We start from the raw sequence: 18,378 nt of genomic DNA on the forward strand, positions 1-18,378 counted from the left end.
GGCTGGCTAATTCGCCGCTAAATATTTTCTCATCGTTGAATTGGGCAAAAAAACACCTCCCCTCAAAAAATCCTGGCTAATCCCTTGCTTTGGAGTCTCTTGTTAATTTGTTTACCGTCCTGAATCTTTTTTCTCTTCAAGTATGTTTTAACTTTAGTTTTCCATCAAAATAGTCATGAACGTTTTAGATCATTTCATCTCGAACTTTTTTTGTTTTGTTAGTGCTAATAATAAGCTAAACTTAACATCAATAACAAATAATATCAATATCAATAACAAATAATAATAAATGCTGTTTTCTTTTTTCTTAATTTCTAAAAAGTAATGATATACAATGAATATGAACTGGAATGTGTAAGTCTCACAGAGAGTAAGTGAAAGAGAAACAGACTAAGACCGAAATAGAGATAGGACACAGAATAGAAGAGAGACTGAGAGAGAGAGAGAGAGAGAGAGAGAGAGAGAGAGAGAAAGAGAGAGAGAGAGAGAGAGAAAGAGAGGGAGGGAGAGAGAAGAGAGAGAGAGATAGGGTGGGGGGGGGGGGGCAAGAGAGAGGCATCTAATGATAACGAGAAGGAAATATTCAAGAAGGAGAAACATATCCGTGAAAGCGTATTCGGACACCTACCCCCTGGACATCCACCCCCAGATAACCACCCCAGTCAACTACCACCGGTACAACTACCCGGACAACTACCCCGTATATAGGACAACTACCCCCGGACAACTACCCCATATATAGGACAACTACCCCCGGACAACTGCCCGAGAATAGTTGTCCTAGCTATGGTTGTCGTAGGGGGGAGTTGGAAATATCAAAAGCACATAGGCCTAGTACAGAGGAAACTAGATTCAAATATGTATAAAGTTGCCTACGGGTAGAACCCCCCCCCCCCCCCCGGCCCAGAAATGACACATGGCTCATATAATTATAAACTATGGATTTCATCGAACAAATGGGTCGGGGCTAACGAGGCATTCAGTGCAGTGGTGATGTGATTGTGATGATGGCCTACAAGGCGGGCGAGGGGGAGGGTAGGCGATTGGTTGCAGCTAGGCCCCACATCCAATTAAAAAAGAAAACTCTAATATTTGGGCAAGATAGGACCTCATGTAATTCGGACAGTGCGAGGTGCCCGAATATTGGTAGGCATTATGACCTAATTTGCATGGGGCCATCATTGGCCCTGCATGCATGCCCCCTCCCCAAATCTGCCACTTGACAATATATAAAACGAAGAAGATTGATGATAAATTACGATGAATTATTGCTCTATTATCTTTATTAACTCCGCTTGGTCACAGTCACACTAAGATCGGTATAAGATTTTTTATTAGCCGGGGGGGGGGGGGCTGCCCAAGGAGCTCCAGTTGAAGGGCGAATAGTCCATTGCGCTCGTGTTTGTTTCTGTAACTTAGTTATAGTGCATACTTTTGCATCAGTGGAAACTCTATCAGGATTTTTTTATATTTTTTTTAAACAAACCCAACTATAGATGAACAGACTGAACGAGGACTGAATTACACCCTATACATTAAAGAAAACTAAAGAATTAAAAAGTTAACGTCTTGATAAAAACTAGTCTATTCCCTATTTTATTTTGCAAACGAGACTGAGCTGCATTGAAGTGGAAAATAACATCGTAATTCTGGAGAGAGAAAGCCAGAGGTAAACATAATTTCAGTAAATATTATAATAAGACATTGACGTATTATTATATCTATCCATTATTATCTGTTTTGGAATGTTTGTGAAGCTAATATTCTAACTAGCTATGTATTGTAGAGGCGCGAGGCACACCTGTATGACCGATGACCAGCAAATTATTGAACGTGTGGGACTGGATTGAGTGAGATTTGGTGAATCCTGGCATAGAATAGAGTATAGAACTGTAGATCCAGGCTTTGGATTAGATTCAGAGTCAAGGCCTGACTTGGCTTTAACTCGTCAATCAATCTTGAATATTTACGACAAGCTAATTGAATCCTGATATCAAGTTAATTTGAATAAATTATGATATTTTGGAATAGTCTAGATCTATCTAGACTACACCAGTTTACGGTTGTGTGCACCATTTTAAACAAAGCCAATGACCTATGAGGTCTTGTATTTATGCGTAAATTAAGATTGCGCCCATGCAAATTATGATGACATCACTGCCCACGTGCTGCGTTGTGCGCGCACATCATCATTTGCATGCGCGCAATCTTAATTTACGCATAAATACCACTGACCTCGGGTCATTGGCTTTGTGCCAATGACCCGAGGTCAACTGTCTGCGCATGCGCACTGACACAACTGTAAACTGGTGTTATGTGAGTGATACTGATAGAGTGAGAGTCAGTGTGACTCCGACTCTTCTGAATCTGAGCATGCAGAGTGAGTGACCAAGACTAAAGTCAAGAGTCGAGTGCATTAAAAAAAATGAAGGAGAACAAACTGAACTCTTATTATAAAGATCTACGATATTGCAATTATGAATTACATATAGAGTATTGTAGACCTAGAGTCTATGTTTGATTTTTTAAAGATATTAATATTTCTGATGCATTTTGGTACTTATTAAAGCTAAACTTTAGTACTGGTAATGCGATTGCATTGTGAAAGAAAAGGTGTGGAAAGGATCAGAAAAAGTTGATCATGTAGAATGTAAGTATTGGTGTGCACTGCAAGGTTCTAGAGTCATCAAAATCATAATAAATTTGACCGAGTTTTGGTAAAGTAACACGCACCGTACACAGAAAGCTATATATGGGACAACACGCATGTTGTCGGGGCTGGTACTACCTTGATTTCCTTGTCTTTCTATGCTCATTACTCAGCCAGTATACATTTTCTTCCAAAATTGTTTGGCACATGACATTTATTTGTAATCTTGAACATTCGGTGTAAGTTTCGTTTGATTCTGTGAGAATTCATTTTCTTTTTTTTACCAGTACTGGAGTTTCTCTTTAATATTAGTTTGCCTGTTTTGTTGAACTAGAATTGTGCCTTGTAATATTTTATGACATGTTATTTTCACAAAATGTTGTTCTTTATGTACATGTGAGAAATCAGTATTCTAATATTGAATTCTTTAGAATCTATGCAAAACTTGTGATACCTTGCTTGTACATGTACATTGTAACAGTAAAAGCTCAATGCTTTCTTGCAAATTGCGTTTGAACAGATTTGCCATTTTAAAAAGGTCATTTCAAGAATGGGTTGCTATGGATACAGATACTGATACCATTGGTGAAGGCAGTCCACTTCCTGTTTCGTCACCCATTCATGCAGCAAGTCAGGAGAGTACCCTTCCTGTAGACTCTGATTCAAAGTCAATCATGGACCTGTTGATAGGAATCAAAATGGCCGTTGAGGATCTGTGTGCTTCTGAGGTCCTGGAAGTCAGGTTGTGCTGTTGGTTGATCTGCTGTTTGGTGATCTTGTGGCTGTGCATCGTCCTGGCCTGGCAGACGTATGGACGCGAGATCATGACGGTGCTTGCTGGGCAGGACAAGTTGAATAGGAGTGGATCGGTGTCAAGAGAATCCAGCAGACAGAAGTAAGTAAACATGTACCGTACTACATGCCACTTGTACTCTCACAATGTTCAATCCCAAGATTAATATTTGATAAGCACGGTGTGGTTAGAGAAACACCTATCACACGAAGACTGATGCCAAACTACCAACAGACTGAACAAAAAATGGCGGAGAAAGTACAGTCAATTTAGAGTCACTTTGGTCATGGGGCTGAGAAATAAGATGTTTGTTGTAAGCTTTTAGGACTTTCAGTCATTAAAAACAAAAAATAAGTAAGTTTAAAAGATTGAAATTGTACATAAATACTCATGACATATTTGACATAGAGTTATCAAAACTGTTTGATAATCAAAATCAATGCAATGATTATTATATACTGTTTTCGTAATTAGCATTGGAAAGATTTGTTAAATAAACAAAAAACAAGGTGATAAGGCTTAAAGGACAAGTCCACTAAAAAAACAAACTTACTTGCAATAAAAGCAGAAAAATCAGACAAACCAATCAAAAAAAGTTTGAGCAAAATCGGATAACTAATAAGAAAGTTATTAATTTTTGAAAAAGTATGTAAAACTATGGAACAATGAGAATTACAACACAAATTGCCAAGATGGTTATCAGTTTGTGACGTCATGTCCTCACAACTTATCAATTGCTTTATATAGTTTAATCCCATTAATTTCCCTTTTTATCCCCCAAAACTAGATTTCCCCAAACCTTTGCCCAGGTTATATGATTTGTATCATATTGCGTGCATGACATTTCCCAAAAGCTTTTATGAATTTTGAAAAATTGATACTATTTTCAGAATATTGCATATTCATAATTATTGATTTTAATATAAACAGTTTATAAAAATCCAATTTTTTATGATTTAACTGGACAAAAATTTGTGCATCCACACAAAAACATATTACTAACAATCTAACTTGGATGCTGATATGAAGAAATAAGATTCTTAGGGTGAAAATAGGACATTTATATTATCAATATAAAGAAAATAATTAGTGGATAGTGAGGACCATACGTCACAGACTCATGAGTGAGTTGCCAATTTGTCTAGTGATTTTCAAAGTTTTTAATGTCATTAAAAATTCATAACTTTCTTATTAATTATCTGATTTTGCTCAGACTTTTTTTGATTGGTTAGTCTGATTTTTTCTGCTTCTATTGAAATTAAGTTATTTTTGGAGTGGACTTGGGCTTTAAATGGTGATGGTGATATATGATTTGTGATGTGATTTATTTAATGTATTTTCATGTATTTTTGTACCTTTCTCATTTTATAGTTCAGCAGAAGATGCATATTTAGTGACAGAACCTCCAGAAAGTAAGAGTGAAAAATGGCAGGAGCAGCCCGGAAGACCCCTTGAATCATCCGTCTCTGCACCTCACCATCCAAAGACTGATTGAGAAATCAAAATATCTTCTCAAGTCTCAAACCCCCACTGTCCAAAGATGGATTGAGATAAAGACAAAATAACTCCTCAACCCCTTATCATTCAAAGACTGATTGGGAAATGGAAATATCTTCAGAACACCCCATGCTTCATAGACTGATTGAGAAATCAAAGTTATCTCCAGGATGGTGAGTTTTGATCACTGGAAAATAAGAAATACAAGTGGAGCTCTGGAAGGACACAAGACAGACTTATTGGGGGAAATTTGGATGAGTTTTCTTGCAAGTGCCTAGTCAAAAATTGTTCTAGGAGTGGACCAGAATGATCCATGCAACCTTGTGATGAGATTTCTTAAGTAGTGAGCTGGATCTTCCATTGGCCGATGCGAGCAAGAGCATTGACCACTGACAACATGTTTTTATTTCAATCGGAAAGCTTTGCAGAGTAAGGAGATGAGAGAGTCAAAACTTATTTATAGGTATGATAAGGGTTAGGTCTTCATTGGTGAGCTGAAATCATGCACACTGGAATATTTCAAGAAAATAAATCAAAACTTGCTTAACTATTTCTTATCAAGTATGGACATGATCAATGGAGAAAACATCCATGTCAAAGAAAAATATGAAAACAAATGTAGATGGTGAACCAAGAAAATCCAAGAAAATCCAGTGTAATAGTCTTATGCACCTGTGAAGTGTTCAAAATTATTTTGGGCTGTATTGCAAGGATATTACACCTCTACTTCGGTATTTTGTCATATTGTCTTTTGTAACCTTCTTGATTGAGAGTTTAGATGCCTTAGAGTTGTCCATCCTGTGCTGGGTAAATTTCTGACTTGGTACAAGTATGCATCACTCGTAGGAAGATAAACTTGGCAGGCTTAAGTTTAATTAAACCATGTTGGAGGCTACCGTGATCATATATGTTAATCATAAAACAAAAACAAAAATGTATAGGCTATGGTCAAAATGGTGGTCTTATGATTAAAGGAATATTAACTGGGTGTGGATATGGTATTTGGAAAAGATTTACCTTTAGTTTTTCTAATTGCTTGCTTATTGTATACATTCAGGGGAAAATTCTGGCAGGATTATTTAAGAAACAAGTTATTTTCTATTTGGGTCTCTGTAGATACGTTAATCAAATAATTCGAAAATATTTTGTGTGTGATCTGATTGGACTGCTAATGATAAAGTTGAAATGAAATCGTTGATTATTATCATCAAAAATAGCATAAAAATTGAAGTTAAATACAGCTTTACATTTCTTTACACATCCTGAAATTACTTTCAATTTAATTCTGGAAATGACTGTCACAACCGCAGAGGTTCAGTAACTTTAACTAAGTCTTGTCACAGTAGGGTGTCAAAGTGCAATAACTGAAATATCTTGCCACAATTGTATTGCTGTCAAGAATCACAATAGTGTTTTCATACTGAAATTTTGATGCAAGGACATACAGGTATGGCATATTCATATCATTTGTACTATTTGAGAGTCAACTTGTGAGAAGTGACAATGCTCTGTGTGTGCCTAAATGGACCACTTTTCCAGTACCGGTATATTACATTCTTGTGTAAATACATGTTTCTTGAACATGCAAATTTGCTCTTGATTACCTAAAAGTTTTCTAGGGGCTTGCCCATCATAACAACTAATATATGCAAGGTGGATTCCATTCATATAAAGTAGTTGAATAGCTTGTCCGTGTAGGGTCTGACAAGAAACTGCCATAAATCTTGATAGATAAAATAAACGACATGCAGTAAATTTCCTCAACGGTCATTTCACTATTATTCTTAAGTTTCATGGTAAAGATAAGGATGCAATAGAGAGCAATTTTGAAATATTTTTTCCAACTGATCTTGACCATGAACATAACTATATATCATGTTTTGTTTTTTATGGGAGCAGTTCTGTTTTTATTCACAATATAGTATTCATGCTGTACAGAACACAGATTAGTGTAGCATATTTTGTTCAGAATTAGATTGTTTTAAATAAAGTGTCATTATATTGAGCCTTTTTAAGCTGTGAAGAAAGCATATCGGTACTCATTGGCCTGAAATCACAAAGGAGGTTTAAATTCAACCCATGGTTTAAATCTTCATTTACATAACGCTTATTTTGTGCTGATTTTCAAACCATGGGTTATGTGAATGAAGGTTTTAACCATGGGTTAAGTTAAACCTCCTTTGTGAATGAAGGTTTTAACCATGGGTTAAGTCACTATGAACATGACTGACAATGAGAGCGGACAAAATATACAGTTCCTCAGGTAGACAAAGGAACATCCCTTCACAGCTATTATGTAAAAAGGTGAATATGCATGTGACACCTGTTCTACACATTTTTACATAATAGCAGTGAAGGGATGTTCCTTTGTCTACCTGAGGAACTGTATATTTTGTCCGCTCTCATTGTCAGTCATTTTCATAGTGAGTTAAACCTCCTTTGTGAATTCAGCCATTGGGTATAGTCTGAAGCACTATTTTGTAGGTAATATGTGTTGGGAAATTCATTATTTTTCAACATTTGATCATTTTCTCAGGGAGATTCACTAGGTAGGTATATTTAACTTTTTTTTAATTCGGAGGGGAGGGGAGGGGAGGGGGCAAGTCCAAGGTACATCTTCTGGTTGTATTGCTTAATTTTAATATGTACCGTAATTGTGTCTGGAATGGAAATATAATTCATCTGCTGTTTGACCTAATTCAATTTGAAATATTTTTTTCCAACTGATCTTAACCATGAACATAACTATATACATGTTTCACGTTTTATTTACATCCTAGTAGTCATGCTGTATAGAACAAAGATTAGTGTAGCATATTTTTTTCATTAGATTTGTTTTAAAATGTCATTATATCAAGTCTTTTTTAAAGGTATAGAATGGTTATCAGCTTGATACAGTCATTAGGTTTACTGAAATCTTAGATGTGGTGGGTAAGGTATGGGACATAATGGAGCTCTTGGACTTGCCCTATGATTAATCCAAAGACAATGTCGTTGTCGAGGTGATCTCATATCAAGATTTTATAAGAAATAAAGACTTCACCAATCGAAAGGGAAGCATTTTAATCTACATCTACTACTCCACATTCCTAAGGTTTGTGACAAGATGTTGTACTTCTCATAAGAATAATTGATATCTGTTGACACATTAAAGACCTTGAAAGATAAATATACAAGGTGCGCATGATTTTCAATAAATGAATTTCTTGATTTGTTTGATTACTCTGAAATATTTCGTTCTTGTTATATTTATACATCTATGTTCTTATATTAATGAATATTATCATTAAATCAGTGAAGCAGCAAATGATAAATATGTGTGTCCATTCTACTGTAGAATTAATATTGTTAGGTAAGGGGGGGGGGGCAATATAACAAACTCCTTGGTTAAAGGGAAATCCAACTTAAATAAACAACTACTTTAAAAGAAGCAGAAAGTTTCAAGTATATCTGACTAATTATAAGAAAGTTTTTAATTTCACTTATTTCCACAGATTCATAAAGGCAATATAAATTACAATCTAATATAAAAAGCATTAAAACAAAAGATAAACCTGCAGAGGGGGTGATCAAAAACTACAGAGGTTTATCGGGGATCATCCCCTGCTTAAAATTACAATATTAGAATACAATGACTTTTTTAAATTAAACAATAAACACATACAAAAACATATAAATATGACAAGCAAATCTATGTGTGGGGTGGTGGTACCAATAAATACAATATATAGAGGAAATGAATTGTATAAAGAAAAACAAAGAGTATGAAATTTGTTTCTTTCTTGATTTCGTCAATTCTTTTTCTGACTTTCTTTCTTCCTTGTTATTCTTCTAAAAAAAAGCCGGGGGAGTCCAACTTCAACAATGAGGACAAGTTGGGGGGGGGGAGGGCGAGGGGCTTGAGGTGGAGGGGAGCAGGAGGAGAAAATCAACAAAAATATGAATTATGATAGTTAAAATCACCAGAAAATGATATCTGGATAATGACAATGACGAAAATGAGGATGATGATAGTATGGTAAATTGATGATGCTGAAGAAGAAGATGATGATGATAATAATGAAGAAGAAGAAGAAGAAGAAGAAGGAGCAGGAGGAGAAGAAGAAAAAAAAATGTTATAATGATATTATTATCATTATCAGCATCATTATCATCTTCGTCATATATAAATTGTTTTCTTTCATTTGAGAGTAATCTTTGAGATCTTTCTTGTGTGTGTGGTTGGCTCTGAAAAGAGCTGTGGGTTTGTTCCTCTACACTGGGTAGAGCTCCCTATATGGTAGAAGGCAGATCCATCCACGATCTGCTGGGCCCACATGAATTCTGCCAAGTAGTCTGCGATCATGCCCCGGTTAGTCGGCCCTCCTGTAAAGTCAATACGGGCAGTTCTTTTTGTTTCTTACGAGCCAGAGACTTTGGGAACATGAATGCGGTCCCTCCATTCCCGGAGTGGGGGGCCAGGGGCGCCACCCACTGCTCTATAATGGGTAGAAGTGTGGCTGCGTCCCTCCTGTCCACTCGAACCAAGAAAACTCTCTACCGATCGTGTTCATATTCACCAAGGTCGGACCCAGGGGCCCGTTCCTAGAAACCATCATAAGTCTAACTTTTTGACTATCCCATTGAAACACGTGTTAATTCTATAACACACGTTTCAATGTGATAGTCAAGAAGTTAGACTTATGACGGTTTCTAGGAACGGGCCCCAGATGTCTTCTCTTCGATGCCCCACATGGTTCTTCCGGAGGCAAAACAACGATTCGTCGATTTCGACGATAACTCCAGGGCCACCGGTCTGCTCGGGGTTATTCGTGAAGTAGGACACAGCCACATCCCTCAGGAATTCCTTTAGTCCACAACAGTATGATAAGAGACCCCTTCTTCCTTCCTCCTTCATGATGTTGACTTGAGACAAACCCCTAGCCAGCCTGACGCTCGACGTCGATTCGTAGCACAGGCCGATCACCTGCCACAACTCTAGATGTGATCTAATATTTCAAACATTCATAACTTCCTTATTATTGGTTTCGATTCATTTCAAACTTTTACCATTTTGTTTCGGTTATTTTTCTGCTTTCATACAAATCAACTTATTACAAGGGATGGATTGCTCCTTACTAATTGTTTCAATCGTTGAATGTAGAGTGAGAAAATTATATTTTGGAAAGTGTTTGGAATATTTCATTAAAAGTTGCTTTTTGACAATTTCTCTCTACAAACATGTATTTTGAACTTTGGGAAATTACTCTAGAGTTCGATTATAGATTCCTCATGTGGATGGAGAGAGGAATCTTCAGTCATATTTCAGTTTAATTTCACAAAACCACACAATTGGCACTTGTCATGAACATACATGGCCATTAAACAAGGACAATCCATTGATATCATGGAGACCTGTTGGGTGGACACACAAGGAGAATTTGAATGTCCATTACATTTGTCCCAGTCAGTCCAGTCACCAATAAGTCCTTTCCTTGGTCTAATGCTCGGTAGAATGTATAGGAATCATTATTGTCCAGGAATGCTGCAGGATCTAACCCCGACTCACAAGCCCTAGTGACCTGACCAAGGTCAGCAACGGCTCCAGCCGCATCTGTAGGTCCATCCTGTCCATCTGTTCCAGCCGAGAAGAGTGTAACAAGAAACCCATCTTGGTGATATGTCTGCAGCGCTGAGGATTCATTCATTGCGATGCCTGCGGCCAGAGCAAGCTCCTGATTCCTGCCTCCCTTTCCCTTCCCTCTGATGGTTACAGTGGTTTCTCCTGCACCGATGATACAAACTGGCTTGTTCCCTTGGACAGCCTTCTGCAACACATCCTCCAGTTCTTGAATCTTATCTTTGTTAACCTTGAAGCAGCTTTCAGCCAACCGTTCTCCTACAGTGGATGGTCCTGATATATATCTCTCACATACACACTTTGCCAAATCTACAAACATGGCAGCCACTTGCTTTGCTTCCCCATCAATTGCATTTGATATGTTCATCGTCTCGAAACCCACGTTGTTTGCCCGCTCCTGGGCTGCAGCTACAGCAATTGAGTTACTACCAATTATAACATTATTAACATGTGAAAAGGCACTTGATGGTTCAACCCTTGAACAGTCGACTGGCTTATCAAGGACTTCCAAAACTGCAGAAGGTATGTCATCTCTAGAGATGGCAAACTCTTGGAGGATCTTCAGACATTCTTTTGTCCTGGAGCAGTCTGGCACAGTGGGTCCGCTTGCGATCAGATCTAAAGGATCTCCTATGATGTCTGATAGAATGAGGCTGATAACCTGTTGAATTAATTTTTAAAAAAATTGTTAATTCTTTTTTTTTGGTCAAATTACATTGACTCCTTCTACAGGTTTGAGAACCTGTACATATGTCATTATTGTCCTCCTTCAGTCTGTATTGCTTATATTCCCATTCTGTGTACAAATTACAAATGAATACCATATGATTGATATTATCTTACCAAGTTACAATATAACAACGTTTAACCCTACAAAAAGTTCAAGACATATTGTTGGTAAATTGATAAAATTGATCAAATCTATAAGTGATTCATGATAATGAGTATTTACTGTCCCGCCTTTCATATAGAAAAAATATCTTTTTAAACTGAATTAATCTTGTTATTTTCAAGCCTCGCACAAAATAAAATGAAACGATTTTGAGTACATACATGTATTTCTGAACTCATTCCTCAAAAGTGCTAAATGAGACCATACTGTAAATTAGCCTGGGACCCAACATAAGTATGCACTCAAACAGCATTTGCCTGCTACACAATCCTACCACAGACAAATAATATTTTCTATTTTCAGTTGTTTAAATGACTTGTTAAATACAGAGTTGAAATTACATGAATATTGTCTAAAACGCAGTTCTATCGATACTTGATAAATTTGAAATCCAACATTACATCACAAAATACTCTCTAAAACAAAACCCTATAACAAATTTGTCAATCTTGGTATCATTTTTCATGTGAAAAGATTCTCCTTCCGCTGGTACCAGTGAATCTGACCCCACATTATTGGAAGTATGCCCGTCCGTTTTATTTTATTGGACCACCCTGTTTGTATGAAGCACTTGATCTGGGTTGAGTGCCCCAATGCAGGCATAAATATGAACTTCTGATATTTTCACTCCTTCCCTTTATTTTAATTACTAACCTTTGCAGGTCTTGCCATGGCAGCTAGCCTTCCACCCTTGAGTGTTGATAGATTCTTTCTGACTGTATTGAGCTGTTCAATAGTAGCCCCTCTGCTGGCTAGGAGTTTGATGACGTGTAGTTTCTCAACCAGAGTGACGGGTGGGATGGGTGAAGGGAGCAGAGCAGATCCTCCACCTACACAAAGACACATTAATACAGAACTTATCCAATACTTATCTCTGTACAAGAAAAAAAAAAGTTTGCTAGCTAGTGCAGAGATTTGTATCAAAGTCTTTAGACTAACTGCTAATAGGCCTACTTATCTGAAATCATTATTAACCCGTTGATACTGAATTTTCTTATTCCCCCTTTTCCCATAGGCAACGGTTTAACATGATTTCACAATCAGTAGGTTTGCTGGCTAGTGCAGAGATTTAAAGTCTTTAGGCCAACTGATAATAGGTCTACCTACCTGAAATCAGTACTAACAAGATGTCTTCTTCACTAAGTTTGCTGGCCAGGGAAGATATTTCAGCTGCAGCCTGCAATGAATTTGAATCTGGAAGGTTGTTCTTTGCTCCTTCAATCAGCTTCACCTTTGACCCAGAGGTGGGAAGGAGATCTCTGGAAAATTAAGATTAAAAAAAATGTTGAAATCATTGAAGAAGTGAACATCATTGTATGAATCAATATACTAGATGCATATTTTCACTTCAAGAGCAGTACATGTTTATGTCCAGAAGAGACAAAGATGTTAGGAAGGCTCTGATTTCATATTTTAAAAGTGCTTTTTCTTTACCTACAGGTATGCTCAACTTATTAAATTTGAAAGCAGGTAGGTTTGATGATTGCTCATTAATGTATCTTTTGATGAAGAAAAGGCTGTTTTAAGAATATCACAGAATTATTCTGCTTTCATGAAAATATCAATGGTGTATAAAATATAGGATTTAAATAATTTTGTCTACTATTTTGTCCACATACGAGACTCCAAACCAAGATAAAAGGTATGGGATTGGGTTGCTCCTTGACCAATCTACTTAACTCATCTCAAGAATATAAATGAATGTAAGCAAAAGTAGAATTCATTTCCAATTAAGATCCAACTGGTACATTTCATTCAGAACTCTGTAGAAATACATACGCTTTCTTCAGGTCTCCCAGAGTCTTTTGAATCCCAAACGGTACACTCGCAATGCCATCGTTCACATTGTCTCCGAGGACATCCTCCGCTGCTCGCACCATTCCAGCCACTGCCTTCCCAAAGGCAGCAATGTGAACGTTCTTATTAACCATGTATTGTTGCCCATTGACATGCAGTATCCTGCCGTCCAAATGTAGAGCATCTGAAACGATAAAACAGGCATTAGAGTTTATGAAATCAAGAAAACTTTTATTTAGTATTGAACAACTGACTTTAGAAATTTGGTTGCTTCAAGGAACTGAAGGGTGACTATAGGACTATAGAACTAAGACTATCTCCATAATTCTTTTTACTGATGATATAAAGGTCATTTATTTTCCAACAACATCTCACGTCATGCAGGATCGTAATTTGTCAGAAGTATTTGGATGTAAAAGGATGCGGGCCAACATTGGAAATTCTCCTCTCAACTGTCAGTTTACTTCATATCCAACCCGATATAAGTTTTGAAAAATATTTTTCTATTTTTTCTAATCATATCAAAACTATGTAATGGTATATTTGTTTTTTGTTTTGTTCCATGAATGTTCTGAACTTAACATAGCAATGAAGGATTTTTGCATCATAAGTTTAATAGGAATCCATATTACTTTCTGACCTTTGACCATCTGATTTGGGAGAACGGCTTCAACTCCAGCATCAAATATTTGTTGTGCGCACTGCCTTAAATGTTGATGATGACAGTCTTCATTAGCTCCAGATGAGTGAGATATACGAAGGGAAGACATTCTGGGTGATCCAACAGGTTGAACAAGGACAGCAGCATGGAATGATGTAGAGGAGTTATGTAAACATACTGATCTTATCAACTTCAGCATTGCTCAATAATCCTGAGCTGTGGGGGGGAAACAAGTTTTAAAATAGTAAAGCTTTGCTTAAAACAGAAACTTGTCTACAATTCGCAATACCCTGCTTGAAATAAAGTTAAAGTGATGAGAGGACAATTAATCTTATATAAATGCAATCCTGTAAAAGTAAAATAAAAAATGAGGGTAAAAAGAGGTAAGATAAACAAGTTTCACAAGGTCAAGTAAAGTAAAGTGAAGACATTAATCTGTGGCAAAGTTAATGTTTCAATATGTGAATACTTCCCATCGAGTGGGGCATGTACTGCACTATCATGTGTGAATTAGCAATTAAATTCACTGACCAGGGTAATGATAATTAAAATGTTAAGTGCTTATAGAAACGCAGTAGTAAACTAGACTAGTCTAGAATCTATATAGCCTAACTAATAAGAGTACTATTGTTATATTCTCTGAAGGCCGATTTATTTATTGTGGAATGACTCTGATATGAAGTACAGACACGTTCATGGACGAGGGGGGGGGGGGGTGTCAACCATGAAATATGTAATTCTTAATGCTCAATATACTCAAGCAACAACCGTCATTCCACGAGCAGTGCACTATCGCCACCATCATCACACCAGCGCCAGCGCCTAGCGGGCCGGGGCAAAATTCACTAAGATGCAGCCCAGTCACTTGTGCAGCTGCTAGCGCTATCTAGCTCTAGCTTTAATCACATTTGTCCTCAAATATTGTTTATTCTACAGCAATGACGAATCTTACCAAGGCAACAAAGACATTCCACGTAGATAGACAACACGTTTGTAGAAACAGAGTCTAAATCTAGTTCATGTATGTTCGGGCCGGATTGTGTTTAGTTAAAGTTGATTGATTGTTTACACGCGCACGCCCACATGATCCCGATTAGCCTAAGTTTCAGGAAAAAATATGTTAAAATATACAAAATAAATTGCTTTCGAAAGAGAAAAGAGATCAAAAGTCTGGTTTAAAAAGAAAAACGAGAGAAAGAAAAAAAACCTTGAATAAATATGGTTATCAATTGTATCAAGCTCTACAACAAGTTTAATTTTATAAATGAAAAAATAAGGTCACTACCACGTACTACGACTGCATACACATGTTTTTGTCATTTCGCCTCGTCTCGCGACCCCAGCCCGCTTGCGAATTTTTTTTCCGTACTCGAGAGAGCAAAAATCCCATGTGCGCATGCGCGTGGACTTATGATTTCTCTGCTACTTCCCATACGAAATGTACATGTATTCGCATGTACTGTGCACGATTCGCGTTCTACGAGTAAACGATGGCATAGTAGTCTTCAAACACAGACTCTGATTTGCCAGTTTGACAAATCAATATGCGTATGTGTCGCGATGTGCTTATTCAAGTCTGTGTAGTTGTATGATTCAGACCCAGTAGTGCATATGGAAATACATTGCAACTTGTATAGAATGGTATAGTAGTCTGCAAGCACAGACGCTAATCTGGGTTTATCATATATAGGCCTACTATCGTTTGTTCAGAGCCAGAAGGGCATTCGTTGTGTTAAGAGTTAACATCCTTCTGGCTCTCAGCAGACCATGATTATAAATAAAAGTAATACAGAGAGTGCGAGCATACTGGAGGGAGAGCTAGAGAGAGAGAAAGAGAGAGAGAGAGAGAGAGAGTGAGCAGTGGCACAACACAGAAAACTACGAAAACTTGAATAAAAGCACTACTCAATACACAATAGGCCTATATTATTCTGTCAAACTGTCAAAGGAGAGTCTGTGCTTGCATACTACTATGCCACTCTATAAGTTGAGGTGCATTTCCAATACACGCACCAGTAGGGTCTGAATCATAAAACTACTCAGACTTGAATAACACTATTTTGTCAAACTGTCAGATTAGCGTCTGTGCTTGCAGACTACTATGCCACTCTGCAAGTTGAGATGCCTTTCCAATACACGCACCAGTAGGGTCTGAATCATAAAACTACACATATTTGAATATAAAGCACTACTCAAGACACTATGTTGTCAAACTGTCCGATTAGCGTCTGTGCTTGCAGACTACTATACCATGCTATTCAATTTGGGATGCATTTCTGTAAGCACTAAAATGTCTGAATCATACAATATGCGTAATTGTTTTGTCAAACTGGCAAATCAGAGTCTGTGTTTGAAGACTACTATGCCATCGTTTACTCGTAGAACGCGAATCGTGCACAGTAGATGCGAATACATGTACATTTCGTATGGGAAGTAGCAGAGAAATCACAAGTCCACGCGCATGCGCACATGGGGTATTTGCCCTCTCGAGTACGGAAAAAAAATTCGCAGCCCGCTTTGGAGAAATGAAGAAGTACTTTTTGGACTCCCCGGTCGATATGGACTTATAATGATTTTGATCAAATTATCAATGGTGCCCTCACCCCCCCCCCCCCCACACACACACACACACCGGCCGCACGCCCCCGACCCAACCCCATATGCCCTTGATACTAGTGCCCTAGCTTTTGAATACTAGTACTGATCGCATCACTGGCGTACTGGTGGGGGAGCTTGGGGGGGGGGGCGCCAGCCCCCCCAAATAAAATTGAACCATGACTTATTTTCAATTCAATATACAAATGGTGTATAAATGTTTGTGATATCACATGATTTTCAACAAAATTCGCGTTTCTCCATTTATGTTGCAAACTGACACATTCCCAAATGGCCAGGAGGAGCTTTTTTTTTTTTTTTTTTTTAAGTCACTAAGGGCCGTTGCCACTAACAGTAACACTAGTAAAAAAAAAAAAATCCTTTCAAGAAGCACTGTGACAAGCACTGCCGGGCGTTCAATACTTACAACATGTAACACTGTACATGTACCGTTAATGGGCCCAGTGGGGAAATTGAATTCAGACAAGATTAAGAGAAGTGAAAGGTACAACGAATCGTCTTCTTTCTCTAATAATTTAATGAAACGGCAAAGCTTCCGCGCTTCGGGAGGGGGGGGGGGCAACTGAATTCGGACAAGGATTAAGAGGCGAGAACAGTACAACGAATCTTCTTCCTTCTCTTATATTTTAATGAAACTTGAAAGCTTCCGCGCTTTGCGTGGAATGGGCGAAAATGAATTCAGACAACGATTAGGAGTAATAATTTATTGAAACGTTAAAGCTTCCGCGCTTCGCGCGAGATTGGCGAAAATTAAATCAGACAAGGATTAAGAGTAATAGTTTAATGAAACGTCAGAGTTTCCGCGCTTTACGCGAGATGGGCGAACATGAATTCAGACAAGGATTAAGAGACGGAACCGGTACAATGAATCGTCTTCTTTCTCTAATAATTGAATGAAGTGTCAAAGCTTCCGCGCTTCGCGCGGGAGGGGGGAAACTGAATTCAAACAAGAACACGATACAACGAATCGTATTCTTACTCTAATAATGTAATGAAACGTGAAAGCCTCCGCGCTTTGCGCGGGATGGACGAAAATGAATTTAGACAAGGATTAAGAGTAATGATTTATTGAAACGTCAAAGTTTCCACGCTTCGCGCGAGATGGACGAAAATAAATTCAGTCAAAGGATCAAGAGTAATAATTTAATGAATCGTCGAAGCTTCCTCGCTTCGCACGGGAATGAATTCAGACAAGGATTAAGAGTGATGATTTATTGAAACGTCAAAGCTTCTGCGCTTCGCGCAAGATGGGCGAAAATGAATTCAGACAAGGATTAGGTGAATTTAATGAATCGTCAAAGCTGCCTCGCTTCGCGCGGGATGGGCGAAAATGAATTCAGACAAGGATTAAGAGTAATAATTTATTAAAACGTCAAAACTGCCGCGCTTCGCGCGGGAGGGGGGGGGGGGGAGAACTGGATCCAAACAAGAATTGAGAGTCGAGAATGGTACAACTGATCGTTTTCTTTCTCTAATAATTTAATTAAGTGTCAAAGTTTCCGCGCTTCGCGCGGGAGGGGGAGACTTAAAAATAACTTAGTTCTTGGCCCCTGGATTATAGGGTTAAATTTGTAGACATTTGGACATTGGCATTAATATATTTGTCGGTAATTGGTTGCTCGTTTTGTCGGTAATCGGTGGCCTCTACACCCTCCCCACTCCCCCACTGACAAAGATCTAGCGACGCCCCTAATAACGACACCGTTTATACACTCGAGAAACATTTTGCAAGTACTACTGGTGAAGTACCGGACCACCGTCTTTGTGCATTGTGCAGCATCAAAGCATATACGTCTCAAGAAGTGACAGATCACTTTTCTCTAACTTTTAACCAATCAGAAGGCCTCGTTTT

The 18,378-nt window shown here is 37.9% G+C and overlaps 2 protein-coding genes and 1 long non-coding RNA gene across 4 annotated transcripts; 1 reads left to right on the forward strand and 2 right to left on the reverse strand.

Annotated features, from left to right (window-relative positions):
* Positions 1-1,542: 1,542 nt before the first annotated feature.
* On the forward strand, positions 1,543-6,880 carry LOC753871. The gene is made up of 3 exons (XM_001176662.4): positions 1,543-1,669; positions 3,171-3,545; positions 4,815-6,880. The coding sequence occupies exons 2-3, from the start codon at positions 3,211-3,213 to the stop codon at positions 4,936-4,938; spliced, it is 459 nt and encodes a 152-aa protein (XP_001176662.1). The 5' UTR covers positions 1,543-1,669; positions 3,171-3,210; the 3' UTR covers positions 4,939-6,880.
* On the reverse strand, positions 6,791-8,775 carry LOC115919256. Its single transcript, XR_004061768.1, has 2 exons — positions 7,375-8,775; positions 6,791-7,115 (listed from the first exon to the last, which is right to left on the reverse strand). It is a non-coding gene; the product is annotated as an uncharacterized LOC115919256 (long non-coding RNA).
* A 1,221-nt stretch (positions 8,776-9,996) lies between these two features.
* On the reverse strand, positions 9,997-15,040 carry LOC585085 (glycerate kinase). Of its 2 annotated transcripts, none has more exons than XM_011669721.2 (6): positions 14,863-15,040; positions 13,890-14,121; positions 13,232-13,433; positions 12,560-12,711; positions 12,107-12,282; positions 9,997-11,221 (listed from the first exon to the last, which is right to left on the reverse strand). In XM_011669721.2, the coding sequence occupies exons 2-6, from the start codon at positions 14,107-14,109 to the stop codon at positions 10,325-10,327; spliced, it is 1,647 nt and encodes a 548-aa protein (XP_011668023.2). In that variant the 5' UTR covers positions 14,110-14,121; positions 14,863-15,040; the 3' UTR covers positions 9,997-10,324. The 2 variants fall into 2 exon arrangements, with proteins under 2 accessions (XP_011668023.2, XP_011668022.2); XM_011669720.2 differs by having other exon boundaries at positions 13,890-14,126.
* Between the last annotated feature and the right edge of the window lie 3,338 nt (positions 15,041-18,378).

This window comes from Strongylocentrotus purpuratus, unplaced genomic scaffold (genome assembly GCF_000002235.5).
Source record: "Strongylocentrotus purpuratus isolate Spur 01 unplaced genomic scaffold, Spur_5.0 spur5_scaffold_6, whole genome shotgun sequence".
NCBI lineage: Eukaryota > Metazoa > Echinodermata > Echinoidea > Camarodonta > Strongylocentrotidae > Strongylocentrotus > Strongylocentrotus purpuratus.

Coding starts and splice junctions, on each gene's coding strand:
- LOC753871 (XM_001176662.4), top strand. CDS start 3,211: ATGGATACAGATACTGATACCATTGGTGAAGGCAGTCCACTTCCTGTT. Junction 3,546..4,814: donor AGAGAATCCAGCAGACAGAA/GTAAGTAAACAT, acceptor CTCATTTTATAG/TTCAGCAGAAGATGCATATT.
- LOC585085 (XM_011669721.2), bottom strand. CDS start 14,109: ATGCTGAAGTTGATAAGATCAGTATGTTTACATAACTCCTCTACATCA. Junction 13,434..13,889: donor CCCAAATCAGATGGTCAAAG/GTCAGAAAGTAA, acceptor TTATCGTTTCAG/ATGCTCTACATTTGGACGGC. Junction 12,712..13,231: donor CTGGGAGACCTGAAGAAAGC/GTATGTATTTCT, acceptor TTAATTTTCCAG/AGATCTCCTTCCCACCTCTG.